Genomic DNA, 21292 nt, shown 5'->3' with positions numbered 1-21292 from the left:
GGTCCGGATTTAGGCAACCAACCAAAAACAATTAAAGCCTAAATTCTAATTGGGTCCAATTAATTAGGGAGAAAATGAATTGGTCCAAATCCTTAGCCCAAACGCTCAAGGGAAAATTAGTCATTTCATGCCATCGAGAATAAAATATATTATATTTCAGGACGGGTTGTCACAATACTTATAAGCAATAAATAAGTATCAAATTAAATCTAGTATTGATAAAGACATACATACATTAATTTATTGAAAACTAAAGAGGCCAAAATTTTAAATCAAACTTTGTAAATCATATGATGTATTTGTTAATGATTGAATTGTTATGTCAGTGTTGTTTAATGTGCATATTTTCTATTAATGGCACGTCATATGTTTTGCAAATTTAGTTTATCTCGCATTACTTTTGCTGAAGTTTAGACTTGAGTTGGAATAAATGTCTAAAAACTACAACTCACATACCTACTAATTAGTAATTATAATTGCATAGGAGGTACAAAAAAAATAAGAACCAAACAGAAATTTGAAAAAAAATTAGAAAGTAAAAAAAAACAAATGTAGCATTTCAAAGCCAAGATCTCCTCATTAATTTTAAATAGGCAAAACCACCACTTCTTGTGACAGCCCGTTCCGGAAATTTTAAGAACGTACGCGTGAAAATACGATTTTGCCCCTAGCGTGATTTTTTGTTGTGTGGTTGTTCTTTTTTGGCTTGGTGTGGCTGGTTTTGCACCACACACTCTTCCCCACACTCACCCTCACTTTTCCCCTGCCCTGTACCACCCCTATCCCAAGCCCTCTCTTTCCCATTTCCCCCTCCATTGTACGGACACACACACAAACACACCAAATCTTCACAAATCAAAGGAACAAAGTACATATCCATGCTCGTGAGGCTCGTAGGAGTCCAACCATACCCATTTCAGGTAAGGTTACCTTCGTTTTCACGTCGAACTCGAGATACCCGATTTTTGGCACTATTCATACACACGTAATTTCTCATGTTTTTGGGAATTTCAAGCTTGTAGGAAGCTTGGTGAGGTCCCTAGGAGGCTCGGGGTGGTTCGTTTGAAGGTTTTGGACGTCGGGATCGCGAGTTTCGAGGTTGGCCAGAGTTGGGGGTATTTTCCAGGCGAGATTTCATGGATTTTAGCACTTGAAAGTGGTATGAACTTGTTCCTCTCGTTGTAAGCTTCAATTTGGTACCAATTTTGTGAAATTTGGTTGAAAAATGAAGAAGATAGGACGATTTAAAGATTTCCCGATTTTCCAGCGCCGGAGCCTCGCCGGAGAAGACGACGGAATATTCCGTCAGTTTGGACGAAATATTCCTAACGCCGTTGACGGAAACCGTTAAAGATAATGGAATATTCCTGACGGCGTCAACTGACGCCGTCAGCGTGCCAGGCACGTGCCTGCGCGTGGCCGGCGCGTGCAGCGGTGAAATTTTTTTCTAAAAATATGGGGATGTTCCTGAGGTTGAGTAGATCACGTTGGTGTATTCATACACCCCATTTAAGCATTGTATGAGAAGTTATTTCTTAAGGTTGGTTATGTGTTTTAAAATTAACGTTTTTATAGTTGTTTCGCATATAGGTGAGATGTATCCCGAGGACGAGCGTGGTCACTCGAGGCAAGGGGGTTACGACCCTTCTACGTATCAGTGAGTGGGCTTTTGGTTTTCCGTATATACCTATATACTTATACTTTTCCCAGAAATTGATTTGAAACGTTTATTCGCTTATATGCCATGCATTATATTGCCGTTTGTTTATACATTATTAGTGCATATGTATATATGTATGTGGGTGCTGTGGACGCACAGGTAAGTGCCAGGTGAGTATGATTTATGTTTTCGTTCAGTAGTGATTTGAGATGCCTAGAGAGCTCATAACCTGCACCCCCGGTGTTAGTGCTCCCGCCCATAGTCGGGCACAGTCCTTCACGTGATGTTCACCTCCCGCACCACACGCTCATCTTGGATCCAAGTTAGGTGCACAGGCTTGTCGTACAGACCACTTTAGGTGGTTCCGACTTGTAGGTGACCCGCGATTATTCGCCCAGCCTTCACGTGATCGTAGCACTTGAGCGTACTTACATTACACACAAGCCTGTCGTACAAACCACTTTAGGTGGTTCCGACTCGTGTGCAGGTCTAGCTAGTGATTTGGAGGTTTGAGCTCTAGATTCAGCCGTACAGGTCACGTTAGGTGACTCCGGCTGACAGATTATATGACATTGATATGACATTACCTGAGCACTTGCATTTTACTTAATGGTTTTGGCATAGCATATTCCTGAGCATGACTTATATATATATATATATATATATATATATATATATATATATATATATATATATATATTTTTTTTTTTTTTTTTTTTTTTCTGGGAAGTATACAGGTTTTACGGCGAGGGGTTAGAACTTATTTATTAAATGGTTTTCAAAAAGTTTTGTTTTCGCCCACTCACGCTTTTGTTTTGCGCCCCTCCAGGTTCTAGTTGGCTAGCACGTTTGGTGGCTTCCCTGAAGATTTCCCCGGCATATCTGACAGACCACCACCAGTGTAGGACCACCTTCGGGTGTGCTTTTGTTGTGTCGTTTCCTTCTGGATTGCATTAGGCTTTTATGCTCTGAACTTAGAGTTCACACTTATGTTTGCACTTGTTCGTTATTACCTTGTGTAAACCAGTTTTTATTTATTCGTACTATTATTTATTTAGCTTCCGCACTATGCACATGGTTACGTCACTTCCACGTGACGGCCAGCATGCCCTGATCTCGATCGGGGTGTGTCACTTCTAGTTAAACTTCTTGATAATTTAATCAAATTTCATAAATTTATACTTTTACGGAAATAAAATCATAAAAAATGGAAAGTAAAAAAAAAAAGCACATAGCATTTCAAACTCAAGACCTCCTAATTAATTTTAAATAGCAAAAGCCACTGCATCTAGTGAAACTGCGAGATCATTTGCCCAAATTTCATAACTATATATATATATATATATATATATATATATATATATATATATATATATATATATATCTACTAATTAATAAAACCCTCTTTGTCAACCAAAAGAGGGTGAAAAGACAAATTAGTCTTTTATCAAACAAATAAAATGATGGGCAATAATGTAATTTCATATGTTCAAATTTTACTGTTTTTTATTGAAGCCTCACCTCCAAGTGATGTTAAAATACCTCCAATATTAAAATAAATAAATAAACTATAAACAAAAACCTACCATTCCCTCCATGTTCTCTCTCTCCCTCTCCTTCTCATTTTCTAAAAAAAATGTCTTCATAAACACAAAGTGTGTAGACAAATGCTAGTGTGTGTGTGTGTGTGTGTGTGTGTTGTTTTTTTATATGGAAATAAATTCATAAAAAAATGGAAAGTAAAAAAAACACGATTTCAAACTGTTAAAATATTTATATTTTTTAATCTTTATATTTTTTATTTTAAAATATAAAAATTAAAATTTAATGATTAAAATATTCTGTGTATCGAATACTCAGAAATGCCAAAAATAAAATTACATGTCAAACACTTTGTGAAATGCACGCACTGTCAGTACATACCGTAAAGTGCTTGTATTTATATTTACCAAACTACTTATACAAGTAGTGTATTTACACTCATGTATGTTTTAAAACAAAAGTTGCCAACCATGTCGAGCGATTTAGGAAAAATAGAATTACTTATTTTCGACTAAGCGGAAACTAAGTAATTGTACATTACATCCAGAAAACTACTAAATAAATTATGTCCCACTACACAAAATCACAACTAATTGAAACTGAGTGGTATCTTTAAGAAGTCCACGTAAACAGTGAAAATTAATTCGCCAGAACTCTAATAAAATCGACTTGCTCCATCAAATAGCTACCAAAATAACGTCAGACAGCAACCCACACATTATAAAGAATAAAACAATATTAGCCAGCTATAAAAGAAATGATCTAGCAATTGGCGCACATTTTGCAAAAGAGTAATATTACTCTTATTATTTATTTGTGTTGTGGTTTATTTTATCTGACAAGGTTAAAAGGGGCCGGTGGTAGAGGGAGAGAGGTTGAGAGAAATGTATTTGTAGAATTGTAAGGGAATATGTGTTGTTATCCCTCCTATATTGTGCCTTTATTTATATTAGTAAAATGAGAGGAGATATTCATTCTTCCCCAAGTAATACAAGTTGTAATAGGAAAAGATAACTAGAATCTAATCTAATCTAATAACTGCTTAAAAACTTCCCAATCAGCAACTTCCTCTAGTGATAACTGATAAGACTCCTGTCTCCACCAAGATGCAAGCTCTAGACCTAAAAACCAAGTAGTCGTCTCAACCTACTTATCCTCAGGGAGATTCCCCTGCCTATGCATCAAACGGAAAGTCTTCTCAAGATGATTGAGCCACCGCTCAGCTCCCTCGTGTCCTTCATTACCCATAAACTTATCCAACTTCAGATTATACATAGTTTCCCCTATGGGGAGGGCGAAGCGAAGACTGAATAGCAATGGTTAGAGCTTCCCCTAACTGAGCAATATCAGGGAAACCAGACTCAACCGAGGAACATGGCTCTCTACGAGATGGCATAGTTCTGACATAAGACAGCAAAATAATTAGAATATTCACAAGATATGCAGGACTACCAAACCTAGGCTCTGATACCAAACTGACACACCCCGATTGAAATTAAGACTTGCTAGCCGTCACGTGAGGGTGACGTAGCCATGTGCGCAGTGCGGAAATAATAATGATATAAAGAAATGTGAATAACTAAGAACCAAGCTAGCTAATTTACGCTAAGCAAATACAAGTGCAAATCCCAATATTTAAGTGTGATACACCATAATCAGAGTATAGGTAGCCTAAGTGCAGTCCAACATAACACATACTAATTATACAATACCAGAGGTGGTCCTACATTAGTGATAATTTGTCAGAACCGCCGTCAATTCCTCGTAAGCCACCAACAAGCACTCTTACCTAAAACCTGGAGGGGCGCAAAACAGAAAGTGTGAGTGGGCAAAAACAAAGCTTTTCAAAACCATTTCAATTATCAAAGGTAGTAACCCCTCGCCGTAAAACCTGTATAATTTCCCAAAAATTAGAATACATATCTATATCATAACCATGCTCAGAATAACAAAATCCATATATATGCCATGTCAAATATCTCAGCATAAAATATGTAAACCAGGTGATATAAATCAATGCAAATGATATGTCAATCGGAGTCACTTAATATGACCTGTACGGCTCAACCAATAGCTCAACAAATATGTCTGCACACGAGTTGGTACCACCTAAAGTGGTCAATACGACAGGACTAGATGTAAAAAAATACACTCAAGTGCTACGATCACGTGAAGACTATACGAATGATCGCGGGTCACCTACAAGTCAGAACCACCTATAGTGGTCTGTACAACAAGACTGTGCACCTAACTTGGATCCAAGGTGAGCGTATGGTGCAAGAGGCAAACATCACGTGAAGGACTGTGCCCTGAACACGGGCTGGAGCACTAACACTAGGGTGCATGTTATGAGCTATAGATACATCTCAGCATAATCGTTCAACTCACATCCACAATCTATAAACTCACCTGAAACTTACCTGAGCGTCCGCAACGTCAAACATAAATATGTGCAACTACTAAATGCATATTCTAAATATAAAACACATTTTCTTGAAAAAATACCAAGCATATATATATATACTGAACACCAAAAGCCCACTCACTGATATGTGGAAGGGTCGTAGCCACCGAGTCTTGCTTGATTGCGCTCATCCTCTGGTAAAGTCTCACCTATATGCGAAACAACTACTTTAACGTTATTTTTAAGCACATATACAAAACTAGGTAATAACTTCTCACACATTGCTCAATTGGGGTATTTGAATATACCAGTGGCCTACTTAACCCCACGAAAATCCCCATATTTTTACAATAATTTTCCAAGTTCCCACGCGCCATCACGCACAGGCCAAGGCACGGACATACGCGCGGCCACACGTAGGCACGTGCCTGGCACACTGGACGGAATCCCTAACGGCGTTAGACAATATTTAGTTAAATAATGGAATATACCATTAAATATACCTGACGTCGTTAGTAATATTCCATCAAAGTTGACAGAATATTCCCCTTCTCCTTCCTAGGTTCGCTGAAGTCCGGCACCGGTCACCGCTACTATCACTAGATTCTGGGAAAATTTCAAACCTTAATATCTCACTCATTTTAACACCAAATTTCATGAAATTTGTACCAAAATGAAACTTAGGATGAAAGGAACACATCCTTACCACTTTTAGGGCCTAAAACCAATGGAATCTCGCCAGAAAAATCTCAATAGTCCGGCCACCCCTACAACTCGATGAACTCGAGTGTCCCGACGTCCAAAACCTTCCAAAACTCATCTCTAAGCTTCGTGAAGAAGTTTTAAGACTTCCTAGGACCCTAAAAGTCGACGAAACCTTTGGGATCACAACGGATGAACAGTGCACTTCGTTGGAGCTTCCTGGTTCTAGAGTTTCCGAAGTTCTCACGTCCAACCAAAGGTATAATTAAGTTCGTAAGGTTACAAGGAAGGTGATGATGGTGTCCACAAGCTTGATTCATGAATGGAGAGCTAGATTAGGAGTTGTCTGTACAGGTTGTACGGACGGATGAAAACGATCAAGAGGGAGAGAGAGAAAGAAGGGTCAATGGGTAAGTGTGTGTGTTTGGTCCGGATTTGGGCAACCAACCAAAAACAATTAAAGCCTAAATTCTAATTGGGTCCAATTACTTAGGGAGAAAATGAATTGGTCCAAATCCTTAGCCCATCCACACACACCACTACCAAACGCTCAAGGGCAAATTAGTCATTTCACGCCATCGAGAATAAAATATCTTATATTTCGAGACGGGTTGTCACAATACTTATAAGCAATAAATAAGTACCAAATTAAATCTAGTATTGATAAAGGCATACATACATTAATTTATTGAAAACTAAAGAGGCCAAAATTTTAAATCAAATTTTGTAAATCATATGATGGATTTGTTAATGATTGAATTATTACGTCAGTGTTGTTTAATGTGCATATTTTCTATTAATGGCACGTCATATGTTTTGCAAATTTAGTTTATCTCGCATTACTTTTGTTGAAGTTTAGACTTGAGTTGGAATGAATGTCTAAAAACTACAACTCACATACCTACTAATTAGTAATTATAATTGCATAGGAGGTACAAAAAAATTAAGAACCAAACAGAAATTTGAAAAAAAATCAAAAAGAAAAAAAAAACAAATGTAGCATTTCAAACCCAGGATCTCCTCATTAATTATAAATAGGCAAAACCACCACTTCTAGTTAAACTTCTTGATAATTTAATCAAATTTCATAAATTTATACTTTTACGGAAATAAAATCATAAATAATGTAAAGTAAGAAAAAAAAAACACATAGCATTTCAAACTCAAGACCTCCTAATTAATTTTAAATAGCAAAAGCCACTGCATCTAGTGAAACTGCGAGATCATTTGCCCAAATTTCCTAACTATACACACACACACTAATTAATAAAACCCTCTTTGTCAACCAAAGGAGGGTGAAAAGAAAAATTAGTCTTCTATCACACAAATAAAATGATGGGCAATAATGTAATTTCACACGTTCAAATTTTACTGTTTTTTATTGAAGCCTCACCTTCAGGTGATGTTAAAATATCTCCAATATTAAAATAAATAAATAAACCAAAAATAAAAACCTACCACTTCCTCCACGTTCTCTCTCTCCCTCTCTCATTCTCATTTTCTAAAAAATTGTGTTCATAAACACAAAGTGTGTAGACAAATGCTAGTGTGTGTGTGTATATATATATTCTTTTTTTATATGGAAATAAATTCATAGAAAAATGGAAAAGTAAAAAAAAAAACACAATTTCAGACGGTTAAAATATTTATATGTTTTAATCTTTATATTATTTATTTAAAAATATAAAAATTCTAATGATTAAAATATTCAGTGTATCGAATACTCTGAAATGCCAAATATAAAATTACATGTCAAACACTTTGTGAATGCACGCACTGTACATACCGTAAAGTGCTTGTATTTATATTTACCAAACTACTTATATAAGTAATGTATTTACACTCATTTATGTTTTAAAACAAAAGTTGCCAACCATGTCGAGCGATTTGGGAAAAATAGAATTACTTATTTTCGACTAAGCGGAAACTAAGTAATTGTACATTACATCCAGAAAACTACTAAATAAATTATGTCCTACTATACAAAATCACAACTAATTGAAACTGAGTGGTATCTTTAAGAAGTCCACTTAAACAGTGAAAATTAATTCGCCAGAACTCTAATAAAATCGACTCGCTCCATCAAATAGCTACCAAAATAACGTCAGACAGCAACCCACACATTATAATGAATAAAACAATATTAGCCAGCTATAAAAGAAATGATCTAGCAATTGGCGCACATTTTGCAAAAGAGTAATATTACTCTTATTATTTATTTGTGTTGTGGTTTATTTTATCTGATAAGGTTAAAAATGGCCGGTGGTAGAGGGAGAGAGGTTGAGAGAAATGTATTTATAGAATTGTAAGGGAATGTGTGTTGTTATCCCTCCTATATTGTGCCTTTATTTATATTAGTAAAATGAGAAGAGATATTTATTTTTCTCCAAGTAATACAAGTTGTAATAGGAAAAAATAACTAGAATCTAATCTAATATAGAATTTACAGAATCTCGTTTAAACTAGGAATGTTTACAATAATTTGTACCATTATTTATACTATTATTGTAATAAAAATGCAATCCGCGTATGTTAATGAGTCTTACTTTTATAAAAAATATAACACAAATATATGATAAGAAAAAAAAATTTGTTTCGCAAATCACATTTGCTTAATCATTTGACACAAATAGCATTTCTTCATCTATGGTAGGGTCCACGCGGAAAGAAACCACATGGAAATTATGGAACGTAGCATGTGTGATTGTCGACGGAGCTACGCGGTTGTTTTGTAGGGCACACGTGTAACCGGCTGAAAGGAAGGAGAGCCTGGTCCCTGCCCGTGGGGCACGACCAATGGTCATGGGCCCGGGAGAAAAGGACCTTGACGTAGAGCCAGCATGGTCCTGAGTCAGGTGGATCCCTCGGCTTCAATGGTTTTGGTGGGTGTGGGTCCCCTAACAAAACTGTACGAACAGAGTTTGTAAAATTTGTTAGTGGTCGATCATCTTTCTTTACTTGTCAAAGGATGTTGGTTCAGTCATTGAAAAGTTTATTCAAAGGGATTCTTGTATAATTTTTATTGTGTGTTTTTTTTATTACAAAAAAAATTATGCTCTAATCTTTAGTTAAAAAAGGTGGAAGAGTTTAAATACAAAACGCAGCAGTTTGAAAAAAGAAAACTCTAAGTATTTAATTCACTACTTGTATTCTTTTCCTTTATATTTTGATGTAAAGTGTCTTTAATATTGTGACTTTTCATGCGAAAACAAAAAGAGAAATATAGAAAGAATGAAAGAACGGGCCATTCCAACTTTGATCTTTGCCAAAAGCATGGATGTGATCTTTACAAAATATCCATAACTTCTTCTTCGTTTTAATAAAATTCGATGGGAATTTTGCACAAACACTACTTGGACGATTAGGATTTTTGCAAATATCCCTTAAAGAATTTATTTTGACAACTAACCAAGATTTTACTTTTAACGTGAATGTATCACCATTTTGTTAGTTTTTATTGCAAATTCACTTTATATTATTATTGTCACATCCCGGCCCGGGGGACCACTTTCCGGGCCCGCTCCACCACCGTAAAACGATATTGTCCGTTTTGAGCTTACCATTCCCTCACAGTTTTGTTTTTGGGAACTCACGAGCAACTTCCCAGTGGGTCACCCATCATAGGATTGCTCAAGCCCTCTTCTCGCTTAACTTCGGAGTTCCTACGGAACCCGAAGCCAGTGAGTTCCCAAAAAGCCTCGTGCTAGGTAGGATGGGAATATACATATAAGGACTTCCCGGTGGGTCACCCATCATGGGAGTGTTCTCGCGCGCTACTCGCTTAACTTCGGAGTTCCCAGGGAACCCGAAACTAGTGAGCTCCCAAAAGGCCTCGTGCTAAGTAGAGATGAGAATATACATATAAGGATCACTCCCCTGAATAATATGGGATGTCACAATTATTGTAATAAAAATACAATCCACGTATGTTAATAAGTCTTACTTTTATTAAAAATATAACACGAATATATGATAAGAAAAAAATTTTTGTTTCGCAATTCACATTTGCTTAATCATCTGACACAAATAGCATTTCTCCATCTATGGTAGGGTCCACGCGGAAAGAAACCACATGGAAATTATGGAAGGTAGCATGTGTGATTGTCGACGGAGCTACGCGGTTGTTTTGTAGGGCACACGTGTAACCGGCTGAAAGGAAGGAGAGCCTGGTCCCTGTCCGTGGGGCACGACCAATGGTCATGGCCCCGGGAGAAAAGGACCTTGACGTAGAGCCAGCATGGTCCTGAGTCAGGTGGATCCCTCGGCTTCAATGGTTTTGGTGGGTGTGGGTCCCCTAACAAAACTGTACGAACAGGGTCTGTTGCTGTAGCCTGATTGATCTAGACTGAGAGATTATTGGTGGAGATTGTTATCTAACTTTCAGATCATTCCACGTGGCAAGATCACAGTGGAGGTGATCAAGGTTGACTGGGTGTTGTGATTTGTAAAGATGAGGTGGTGGATGAGTTTAAATACAAAACGCAACAGTTTGAAAAAAGAAAACTCTAAGTATTTAATTCACTACTTGTTTTCTTTTCCTTTATATTTTGATATAAAGTGTCTTCAATATTGTGACTTTTCATGCAAAAAGAAAGAGAGAAATATAGAAAGAATGAAAGAACGGGCCATTCCAACTTTGATCTTTGCCAAAAGCATGGATGTGATCTTTACAAAATATCCATAACTTCTTCTTCTTCTTCTTCTTCTTCTTTGTTTTAATAAAATTCGATGGGAATTTTACACAAACACTACTTGGACGATTAGGATTTTTTCAAATATCCCTTAAAGAATTTATTTTGACAACTAACCAAGATTTAATGTGAATGTACCACCATTTTATTAGTTTTTATTGGAAATTCACTTAAAAAATTGCTCTACTTAGCATTACTCATACATAAAAGCCAATCAAAATGAAAAAAACTTGGAGACTTAGATCAAACAAAGAACAGCCCCAAAATTACCAAGGCACCTAATTCAACTCCTCAGCCAATAGCTATTTATTTGCATTGAAGTTATTTGTACATGCAAATTGCCCTTGAGGCCGTCAATAAGTCTTGAAATGAAAAATGTCATTGAAAAAGGCTCATGTGCGAAGCATGTATTATTTTACACAATTTCTTTCCGAAATTTATGAAGGAGGTATATACATTTAAAGTAGCGTATTGATTGTATTACTTATGAAAATTAATAAAGGTGTATCATTCACACTAAAATTAGAGACTGAGTGGCTAATTGGCAAAAATAAAATAAAATAAAATGGGTAGTACGGAGTTGAAGAATTTCATGTTTTGCCGGTTGGAAGCTTTTGGTTTATAAATGGACAAAAAAAGACAAAAGCTTCATAAATGAACAAAAAAGAAAGACAAAAGCAATAACTTATTTTCTTATTTATTTATTTAGTTATTTCAAAACTAAAGATACTAGATAGGAATGTAGAAAATGATGAATAGTTGACCGTTAGTGATGGAATGTAGAAAATGATGAAGAGTTGACCGTTAGTTGTTCAGATCCAATTGAATAAAGAGCATGTGAAGCAAAGAAAAACAGAAGACGCTTCTTGAATCAATCAGAGAAGCAGAAGTCGGAACAGAAAGCTGGTTTAGCTTTTTCCTTTTGGCCGAAATCAGAAATATGGCTGAGGCGGTAGTTTCAATGGTAATTGAAGGGCTGACAGGCGCCCTCGTTGAGGAAGTGAAGTTTTTAAGTGGAGTCCGCGATCAAATTGAGCATGCACAGATCGAGCTACTTTTGATGCATGGTTTCCTGAAAGATGCAGATGCAAAACAAGAAGACAATAAAGTAGTACGAATTTGGGTTCAAATTATAAGAGATGCTGCTTATGATTTGGAGGATGTCATTGAATCTTTTGCCTTGAAAGTGGCTCTCAAAAGGGGAGGAAATGTGAAGCTTGTTCTAAAAAGGTTTGCTTGCATCTTTAGTGAAGGGGTTAATCTTCACAAGATCGGTTCAGAAATTGAGAGCATTACAGCCAAACTTTCCAAATTAAGGTTGAGTTTGCAAAGTTATGACATCAAGCAAATAAAGGGTACGCAATATGAAGGTGCCACTTCTTTTGAGAGGCAAAGGGAACAAAGGCAAACTTATCCTCATGTTATTGAACGTGATCCTGTCGGGTTAGAGAATGACGTGAAGATACTAGCCACGCAGTTGGTGGAAGAAGAAAACGGCCCCCAAGTTGTATCTATTTGGGGGATGGGCGGTTCAGGAAAGACCACTCTTGCAAAACAAGTTTATGGTCACAATGAAGATGTTAAGCGTCACTTCGATTGTTTTGCTTGGGTGTGTGTGTCACAACAATGCCAAGGAAAAGAGGTTTTGGAAGATATTTTGAACCAACTTACTCCCGACATCAAAGATAAAACTAAAGAAATGGACAAGAATCAAATAGTAGAGAAGCTTTGTAGCATCCAAAAAAAAAAGAAATGTTTGGTGGTTCTTGATGACGTTTGGACTCGTAATGCGTGGGACTCTTTAAAATCTGGATTTCCAAGAGGTGCGGAAACAAAGAGTCGTATATTACTCACCACTCGGAAGAAGGACGTTGCTGAAATTGCAGAAAATGGTTTTGTTCATGCATCTCGTGCGCTAGATGACAAGGAAAGTTGGGAACTGTTTAAGAAGATAGCAATCTCTGGGAGAGATCAAACAAGTATGTTTCTCACTTCTCAGTCAACTCTATTTTCATAACTATATTGATAGTAGTTCATAAACTTTTTTTTTTTATTTTTTTTTATTTTTTTATATGAGGTTTGCATATGTTCCATGTCCACGTAATAAAGAGATTGAAATATGGAAATACATGTTAAATATACCTATAACGGTGTTTAATTGTCAGAAAAAAAAAAATTATGACAAATTTCTTTTTTAATTTTCAAGTTGTTAAAAAAATGTGTGAACAAGTTAGAAAAGGGGTAAACGGCTAGGCGGTTACTGTTAAATGAGTATAACTTTTTATGCAATCACTCAACGCGTAAACGTTTAAGCGGATAAAAGTTTAAAAGGTTATTGATAAATAACAATAGTTACATGACTGTCATAACCGCTGTCCATGACACGCTGCCTTGCTGGACAAATCTTAAGTTTTTTGTGCAATTGAGTTCCATAAATTAACCACAATGTTTGGGTAATTACATTCTACCCCTGCATTTCTGAAAATTGCAAAATTGCCCCAAAACTTCAAAACAATTTACAATAAGGTTCTAGCTGCAGGAACTGTACAACAGGGGTAAAATTTCAGATTCAATCTTCCATTTTCATAGCAAAACGGGGCCAAATCATTTATGATGACTTCCAATACCAAATCACCATTTTAGTCCAAAGTTCAACTTCCGTTTTGTCAATCATACTACATAATTCAATCCAGCTCATCAACTTCTCACCAAAATGAGATTCAACAACAAAACAATTCCAGATACTTAAATCAAGCCTGCAACATGCTCCCTAATTCTCAACTGAAATTCCAAAAGGATCTACCCGGCATAAACACTTTAAATCAAAGATTAAAGCTTATGTAGTCATAAATCCCCAATATGGCAATTCCGAAATCTGTAGTAAACTCTGAAACTCCTACCTCACATTGTAAATTGTAATGCTTTTTTGTCCAGAAATCCGGAATTGAATTTGGTGAAGTACATAAAAAATTATGATAGAATATTTTATTTGGGTGTTTTTTTTTTCTTAATAATTTGATTTGGGCCTTTTTTGTCTATTTAAATAATTTGATTTGGGGGTTTTTTATTTAAATAATTTGATTTGGGTGTTTGAGTGAAAGAGATGGCATGATTCTTAATGTTTCTCGAGACTTATGCTTCGAGAACGAAGAAAAACAATCAGGTCTTATGATTTAGATCAGGTGCACCGTACTGCTTCAATTCTCTTTACTATTCTATCCAATGGCAGCCTGCCATGTGTCCAAATGTCATTAGACGCTACCATGTGTCCAAATGAATAAAAACTGATTTCTGTCATCCTTTTTGTTTGCTCTTTTCTTTCAGTCCTTAATAACACCACCATCAGCACCCCTCCTTGCTGGTCACTCCAGCAGCTATCACGGGGCAAGTCAGCCACACCTTGACTGTCACGTCGCATTCCAAAATTCCATGAAATTTTTTTCCTAACTCTGAAAAATAATTCAAAAAAGATGCTATGAACTTGTAATTGTGTTCATTGACATCTTTGTCATCTTGTCACTTAAAAAATTATTCCTCCTTGTTATCAACTAAAACTCTAATAATTTTAGTTAACTATTAAACCTAATTGATACTGATTAAACCTAACTGCATTTCAAGTAAATATGATTTCTTCCTTCCAAAATTCATTTTCTTGAGAAATCAGACACTAATATTTATGTTATGCTGCCAAATACATTCGAAAATCCAAAAGGACATTGACAACATATATAGAATATCTAAGGAATTACTAGTCTAGGACATAATAGTTAACCATTTTTTTTCCTCTTCATTTTCGGACTCTAAAATTGATGCTGAGAAGAAAGAACTAGGAAAGAAGATGCCTCAACATTGTGCAGGTCTACCATTAGCCATTACTGTGCTTGCATAGTCTAGGATATAATAGTTAAACCTATTTTTCTTATTTTTATTTTTTCAGAATCTGAAATTGATGCTGAGAAGGAAGAACAAGGAAAGAAGATTCCTCAACATTGTGCAGGTCTGCCATTAGCCATTATTGTGCTTATGAATGACTAATCTAGAACATAATAGTTAACCTATTTTTCTTAATTTTTTTTTCCAGACTCTAAAATTGATGCTGAGAAGGAAACACTAGGAAAGGAGATGCTTCAACATTGTGCAGGTCTGCCATTAGCCATTACTGTGCTCGCGGGACTTCTAGCTAGAAAAGTCACAGTTGATGAGTGGAAAACAGTAAACAAGAACGTCGATGTGTATATACGGAGAGGAGCTAATCTTGACCAAGAATACAAAGGAGATCAAGAATATGCAGGTGCATCATGGGTGTTGGCATTGAGTTATGACGACTTACCATATCGTCTAAAACCATGTTTTCTATATTTAGGCCACTTTCCGGAGGATTATGAGATACCGGTCAAAACATTGGCTCAGTTATGGATAGCAGAAGGTTTTATATCTTCGGGCTCCCAACGACATGGTTCAGTGGAAGTATTGGAAGATGTAGCATCTGCTTGCTTAATTGAGTTGGTGGAAAGATGTATGGTTCAAGTTGGAACATTTGGTTCAACTAAGAAGATCAAAACATGTCATCTTCATGATCTTATGCGAGACTTGTGCTTGGTAAAGGCAAAAGAGGAGAACTTTCTCCACGTTGTAAATGTTACTGGCAAGATAATCAATGCAGCGACAGTTCCTAAAGTTCGAAGACTTGCTGTACCTATGGGGGAAAATTTTTTTGATAGATTTGCTCCCACAAGAAATGACCACCTTAGGTCTTTGTTATTCTTTGTCGACCCAGAATATGGATTCTCCAGCTGGAAGAAAAAAGTCTTGCGGTCAGTAGTATGCAACTTCAAATTGCTCAGGGTTCTAAAGTTTGAAGGCATGTGGCTGGAAGAAGTAGAGTTGCCGAGTAATATTAGGAATCTAGTCCACTTGAGGTTTTTAAGTCTAAGGGAAAGTGATGTAAGACGGTTGCCATCATCTTTAGGTAATTTGGTATGTTTGCAAACTCTAGACTTACGCTTGTCTCAATTTCATGCTACACGGTTGAAAATAAAAGTAAAAGTACCAAATGTGATTTGGAAGATGAAAGAATTGAGGCATTTATATTTACCCGAACGGTACACAGGGAAGTTGAAGTTGGCTACTCTTGGGAATTTGCAGAGTTTAGTCAATGTTGCAGGTGCTGAGTGTGATTTGACTCATCTTGCTGAATTGACCAATCTCAGAAAACTGTCCATAGAAGGTGGGGTGAAAAATATGGAGGAAATGTTGAAATCTACTGGCATCACATTTAACCATCTTCGATCTCTATCTCTACGGGTGGATGATGATGATGATGAACGGGTGGATGATGATGATGATGAAGTTATACCAATGAATATGGTATTGAGTTGTCCTCATATATACAAACTTCAGTTGGATGGGAGAATAAGAGAACAATCATTGGAAGGTCTCCAGGGTTATGAGAACCTCACTAAGATGTTGCTGTATCATACTGGTCTACAGTTGGAGAGTCTCAAAGTACTTGAGAAGATCCCAAACTTAAGAATGCTTGGGCTTCATGCTTGTTTTGATGAGAATGTTACAGAAGTAGTTGTCTCAGAAGAAGGTTATCCTAATCTTGAATTTCTTGAAGTTTCTGGATTGACGGCATTAGAGAGTTGGAGGATAGAGAAAGGAGGCATGCCTAGTCTCCGCAGATTGTCTATTGCAGCTTGCTTCAAATTGAGGGCAGTTCCTGAGGGGCTTGAGAATGTTACTACCCTCAAGGAATTAACAATTGATAGGATGCCTCCGGAATTCTGTAGTAGGGTTGGGGAAGGAGGAGAGGATTTCCGCAAAATTCAACATGTGCCTTCTCTTCTCATTGCAGATATTGGAATTCGGTACTAGGGTTGGGGAAGGAGAGGATTTCCGCAAAATTCAACATGTGCCTTCTCTTCTCATTGCACATATTCAGGAGGATTACTTAACTGGTAAGCATGTTGCTACTTATATTTTGTTTGCTATTTATCTGTTTCTCAGGGGTAAAATCATAATGTGTTTCTTTTATCTTTTCCGGTTGTTCCTTGAAGGAGAAAGTGAAGGGGAGTGAAGTGTGGCAAAGGTGGCGAATGCTGCTGGGAGGGCAAGGCCAATCTCGCAAAATTAGGTGAAGATTATGTTGTTAATAATTGAAGGCAGTTAGCGTATCCATGTGTTATATCATAGGATTTGCTTAATTTCTCTTTGTTTAATACTTGGAAAATTGTAAGCCATGGTCATCTGTAATCTATGCAAAAACAGTTGTCGATAGTATGACGCCACAATAGTTGCTAATAACATGTGCAATCGACTGCAAGAATAGGTTTTCGATAATCAGTTAAGTAATTATTTCAAGCTGCTCTACTTTGAGATTTCATCTGCTTTTCTAACAGCAGAAAGGATCCCTAGTTGCTGAGTATTCTGGTCAATGAAATCTGTCTTTCCTTGCTGCCTGGCTCAGACAACAAAATGATAGTTCAGCATTACTGTTTGTTAGGAAGCTCAAAGTCTTTATTACGCTAATGCAATATTATCGAGTTAACAAAGATACGATTCCAGATGGTCCTGATTCCAATATTAAGATATACAAAACACAATACAAAGAGATGGCACAACTAGAAGTCTCTTACTAATTGTTTGCAAAGTATTTAACATATTTTCAGCTCTCCTCAAATCTAATTGTTTGCAAAGTATTTAACATATTTTCAGCTCTCCTCAAATCCCTTTTTGATGGAAATCAAATCCAAAGCTATACTTTGTTTGAGCGACAAGTCACATGCAAATGTTACCATGCTCTGAGATTGCTTCATAGCAGCAGATTAGACTAATATGAAGATTGCAAATAATCATTTCAAAAACAAAAAGGCAGAGCCTGAGAGATTACCTGCCCATGATACACAAACGAGCCATATGCCAATGCGAAAACAGCCACAACAACAGGCCCCAAAATCAAAAGCTGCCAGAAACGCCTCACCAATCCTTTCCAACAATAACGCCTCAACAAATAACCAAAAAAACTGGTGCCATGACCGCAAACAAATGCTTGAAGCACAACAACACAGAAAAAACAAGCCCACCCATCACGTCCCTCCTTCTCTCCCTCCCTCCCTCCCTCCAAACACGAAAACGAAATCAATAAAATCCCAAGCAAAAATCCATTGTACTGGAAATGCAAATGGTCCACTATCCCACAAAGACTAGTAAAACTAGCCAGTGAGAGCAGAGTTGAGGGCACAATACACATCAACTCCAATCTGGGCTTCAGCTTTCTACAAGTCAGTCGACGCTGAGTTGAGCTTGTGGGTGAACTCTGCAAGCCCCTTTTGGACAAGACTTGCATCGGCAGGATCAAGAGGGACAGCCTCTACAGCAATTATTTCTGCAATAGAGTTGGCGTGGATAAATGCAAAACCACTGCTGACGAAATGTTCTGTGACATCAGTTCCTTCATGTACCGACATGACCCCGGGTTTCAACTTGGCAATTGTTGCTACATGTCCAGGAAGAACACCCATATGCCCAGTGCTCGCTGGGATTATTACCATGTCCAGCTGTTAAGATATGAATCGTAAAAAGCAAAACTTAGGGGGTACAAATATCATCTTAGTATTTATGTTTTGGAATCTGCGGATAAATAATCAAATGCAAACAAAACTTATGATCCTTGCCATCACATCTTTGGGTTATTGATCACACAACCAACAGATATAGTTAATGCTAAAAGTTTCTGTCTCAACAGTCATTATGTTTGGCAACTGACATGGTGACCCTCACCCACTAAAAAAAAGTTGGCTGTTACATTATCGAATTCTGTCCAAGCAAGGGGCATATGTCGCTCATCATTCTTCAACAAACACTAGTATTTTTGTCGGGCAAAACAGTAGTTTTGGCACTAAAAAAGGGTAACAAGCACATTTTTAGAAATATGGTTTTGAAAGATATTAATCAGACCATGGACCATGGACCATGGACGTGAACTTAACCACTCTCTACCACTCAACAGTTTGGGAAGAGACTTTGGGTCATAAGTCATAACATTGAATGAAGGAAAAAGACTTGAATTTTAATTTGTACTTTCTCTACAGGTGGAACTCAACTTCATGAAAGACAAAATTAAAATTAGTCATGCAGTGCAAGTAATCATTGTTTTTAGTTCCATATTCTTTTAGTCCATCAGAAGCAAGTTCTGCTAAAAGTTTCAGTTCTGACTATCAATGTCAGAAATGCAGTGACAAAAGGATAGTAAAGAAGGTTCTCAATGATTGTCTAAGGCCAACACTAAATATGCAAGTATTCAATGAAATTGAGGAGGACAACACAAATATTACAAAAGGAAGAGCATATTGATCTCAAAATACATCACCAAAACTTTTCTTATTTATGAAAAAGATTCAATTGGTTTTACAGGGAAAAATCCAAAGTCAGCTCCAAATGGGACAAATAAAACTAAGACACGTATAATATTTCAAGATTTACCTACCTTACTTATGCACATGAGCAATGCATTACACAAATCATATAGGTAGAAAACTAACAATTCAACTGCCAATGGGACCAGCTATGTGACACAAGTCTGATTTCCATACCCATTTACCAATCAAAAGGCCTAGAAGGAGTCACAGAGCTTGATGAAGAAGCGGAAATGGAATTAACACTACACGTTTTCCATCACTAGTTGGAATTTTAGTTTTCATTACAAACAGTATTGATTTCTCATCAGATTGACAACTCTACAAACTTTTTGAAAGGAACATAATTTTCACATCCATTCACATGTGAATTTGAATTATATACTTTAACATTATACCATATGACTTGTAAGAAAGAAAATGTAACACACATAAAGCATCCTTACATACACTAAACTGAGATGAAGTTCAGCCTACAACAATAACGAATGAAAACTAGGTGTATATTGCACCACTATAATCAGTTACAAAGTATTAACATATATTCAGCTCTCCTCAAAATCCCTTTTTTGATGGAAAACAAATCCAAAGCTATTCTTTGTTTGAGCAACAAGTCACATGCAAATGTTAATATGCTCTGCGACTGCTTCATAGCAGCAGATTAGACTAATATGAAGATTGCAAATAACCATTTCAAAAACAAAAAGACAGCCTAAGAGATTACCTGCCCATGATACACAAACGGCCCATATGCTAATGTATAAACAGCCACAACAACAGTCCCCAAAACCGAAAGCCGCCAGAAACCCTTCACCAATCCTTTCCAACAATAATGCCTCAATAAGTAAACAAAATAAACAGGCCGCGACCGCAAACAAATGCTTAGCACAACAACACAGCAAAAACACGCCCACCCATCAAGTCCCTCCCTTCCTCCAAACACGAAAGCGAAATCAACAAAATCCCAAGCAAAAACCCATTGTACTGGATATGCAAACGATCTACAATAACAAGAATTGGCGACCAAACCACCAGAACTCAGATAATCTTTCCCTTCATCGAATCCGAATTCCTACTCAATTGATAAACCCCATACAGAAAGCACAACCCCGATAAGATACCCGAGATTCTTTGGAAGTAGAGAACTGTGTTTGCGCTGGAGTTCAAGCCCTTTTGGAGGTGACTGATTTGTCGGTCGATGAGATTGGCGAAAACAGAAAGGAAGAGCTCGATGTAGGTGAAGAATGGCGGGCAGTCGAGGGTCCGTCCAAATGCTCATCTCGTCGGAGTACCAATGGGAAAGAGGCAGAGGTGGGTTATAGCTAGCCAGTGGCGGTGGACCTCATAGTCTGTGCTTTTGTAGGCTAGGATTAGAAGCAGCTTTACGCAGGCGGCGATGGCGAATAACCCCCGTAGCTCTGTGATGAGGTTGCAGGGTTTCGGAGGGTTTGGGAGTTTCGAGGCGGTTTGAGCTTCCATGGAGTTGAAGATTCAGAAAGCAGCGAGGAATTCACCATTCTTGTAGTGAGACTAATTTTGCTCCATGAACATTGTTGGGAGAGCAATATTTTGACATATATGACCTTGTTGACCGAATCCTCTTAGTAAATCATTTACTTTGTGAAAAAATTTCATGATCTTGGATTCAACTTTGATGTTTGTTTTTGTTATGGATAATCTTATCGATATTGTCCTCGAATATGAGTTAATTGAATCATGTTTCTTGTATATATGCGACCGAATTCAATTAAACATGTGATTAGGTACGATTGTAGAAAAGTTAGTTACTTGTATGAATGCGATACTACGCACACTAACTTTATACCTAAATCACATCTCTAGCAACAACTTTAGGTCTATCCGACCTAATTAAGAG

The 21292-nt window shown here is 37.0% G+C and overlaps 1 protein-coding gene and 1 pseudogene across 3 annotated transcripts; one reads left to right on the top strand and one right to left on the bottom strand.

Moving 5' to 3' along the window:
• Window positions 1–11755: 11755 nt before the first annotated feature.
• LOC137735588 (putative disease resistance protein At1g50180) lies at window positions 11756–17278 on the top strand. Of its 2 annotated transcripts, XM_088697899.1 has the most exons (4): window positions 11756–12978; window positions 14937–14996; window positions 15081–16959; window positions 17059–17278. In XM_088697899.1, the coding sequence occupies exons 1-3, from the start codon at window positions 11940–11942 to the stop codon at window positions 16874–16876; spliced, it is 2895 nt and encodes a 964-aa protein (XP_088554025.1). In that variant the 5' UTR covers window positions 11756–11939; the 3' UTR covers window positions 16877–16959; window positions 17059–17278. The 2 variants fall into 2 exon arrangements, with proteins under 2 accessions (XP_088554025.1, XP_088554026.1); XM_088697900.1 differs by lacking the exon at window positions 14937–14996.
• Window positions 17279–17537: 259 nt separating this feature from the next.
• LOC148695615 (dolichyl pyrophosphate Glc1Man9GlcNAc2 alpha-1,3-glucosyltransferase-like) lies at window positions 17538–21043 on the bottom strand (annotated as a pseudogene). The gene is made up of 2 exons (XR_015964777.1): window positions 20141–21043; window positions 17538–18558 (listed from the first exon to the last, which is right to left on the bottom strand). The product of XR_015964777.1 is annotated as a dolichyl pyrophosphate Glc1Man9GlcNAc2 alpha-1,3-glucosyltransferase-like (transcript).
• Between the last annotated feature and the right edge of the window lie 249 nt (window positions 21044–21292).

The sequence above is a fragment of the Pyrus communis genome, chromosome 7 (genome assembly GCF_041283825.1).
Source record: "Pyrus communis isolate YQ-2024b chromosome 7, ASM4128382v1, whole genome shotgun sequence".
NCBI classification, from domain to species: Eukaryota; Viridiplantae; Streptophyta; class Magnoliopsida; order Rosales; family Rosaceae; genus Pyrus; species Pyrus communis.
The sequence above is the reverse complement of the archived record's forward strand: the minus strand, read 5'-3'. Positions and strand labels throughout refer to the sequence as shown.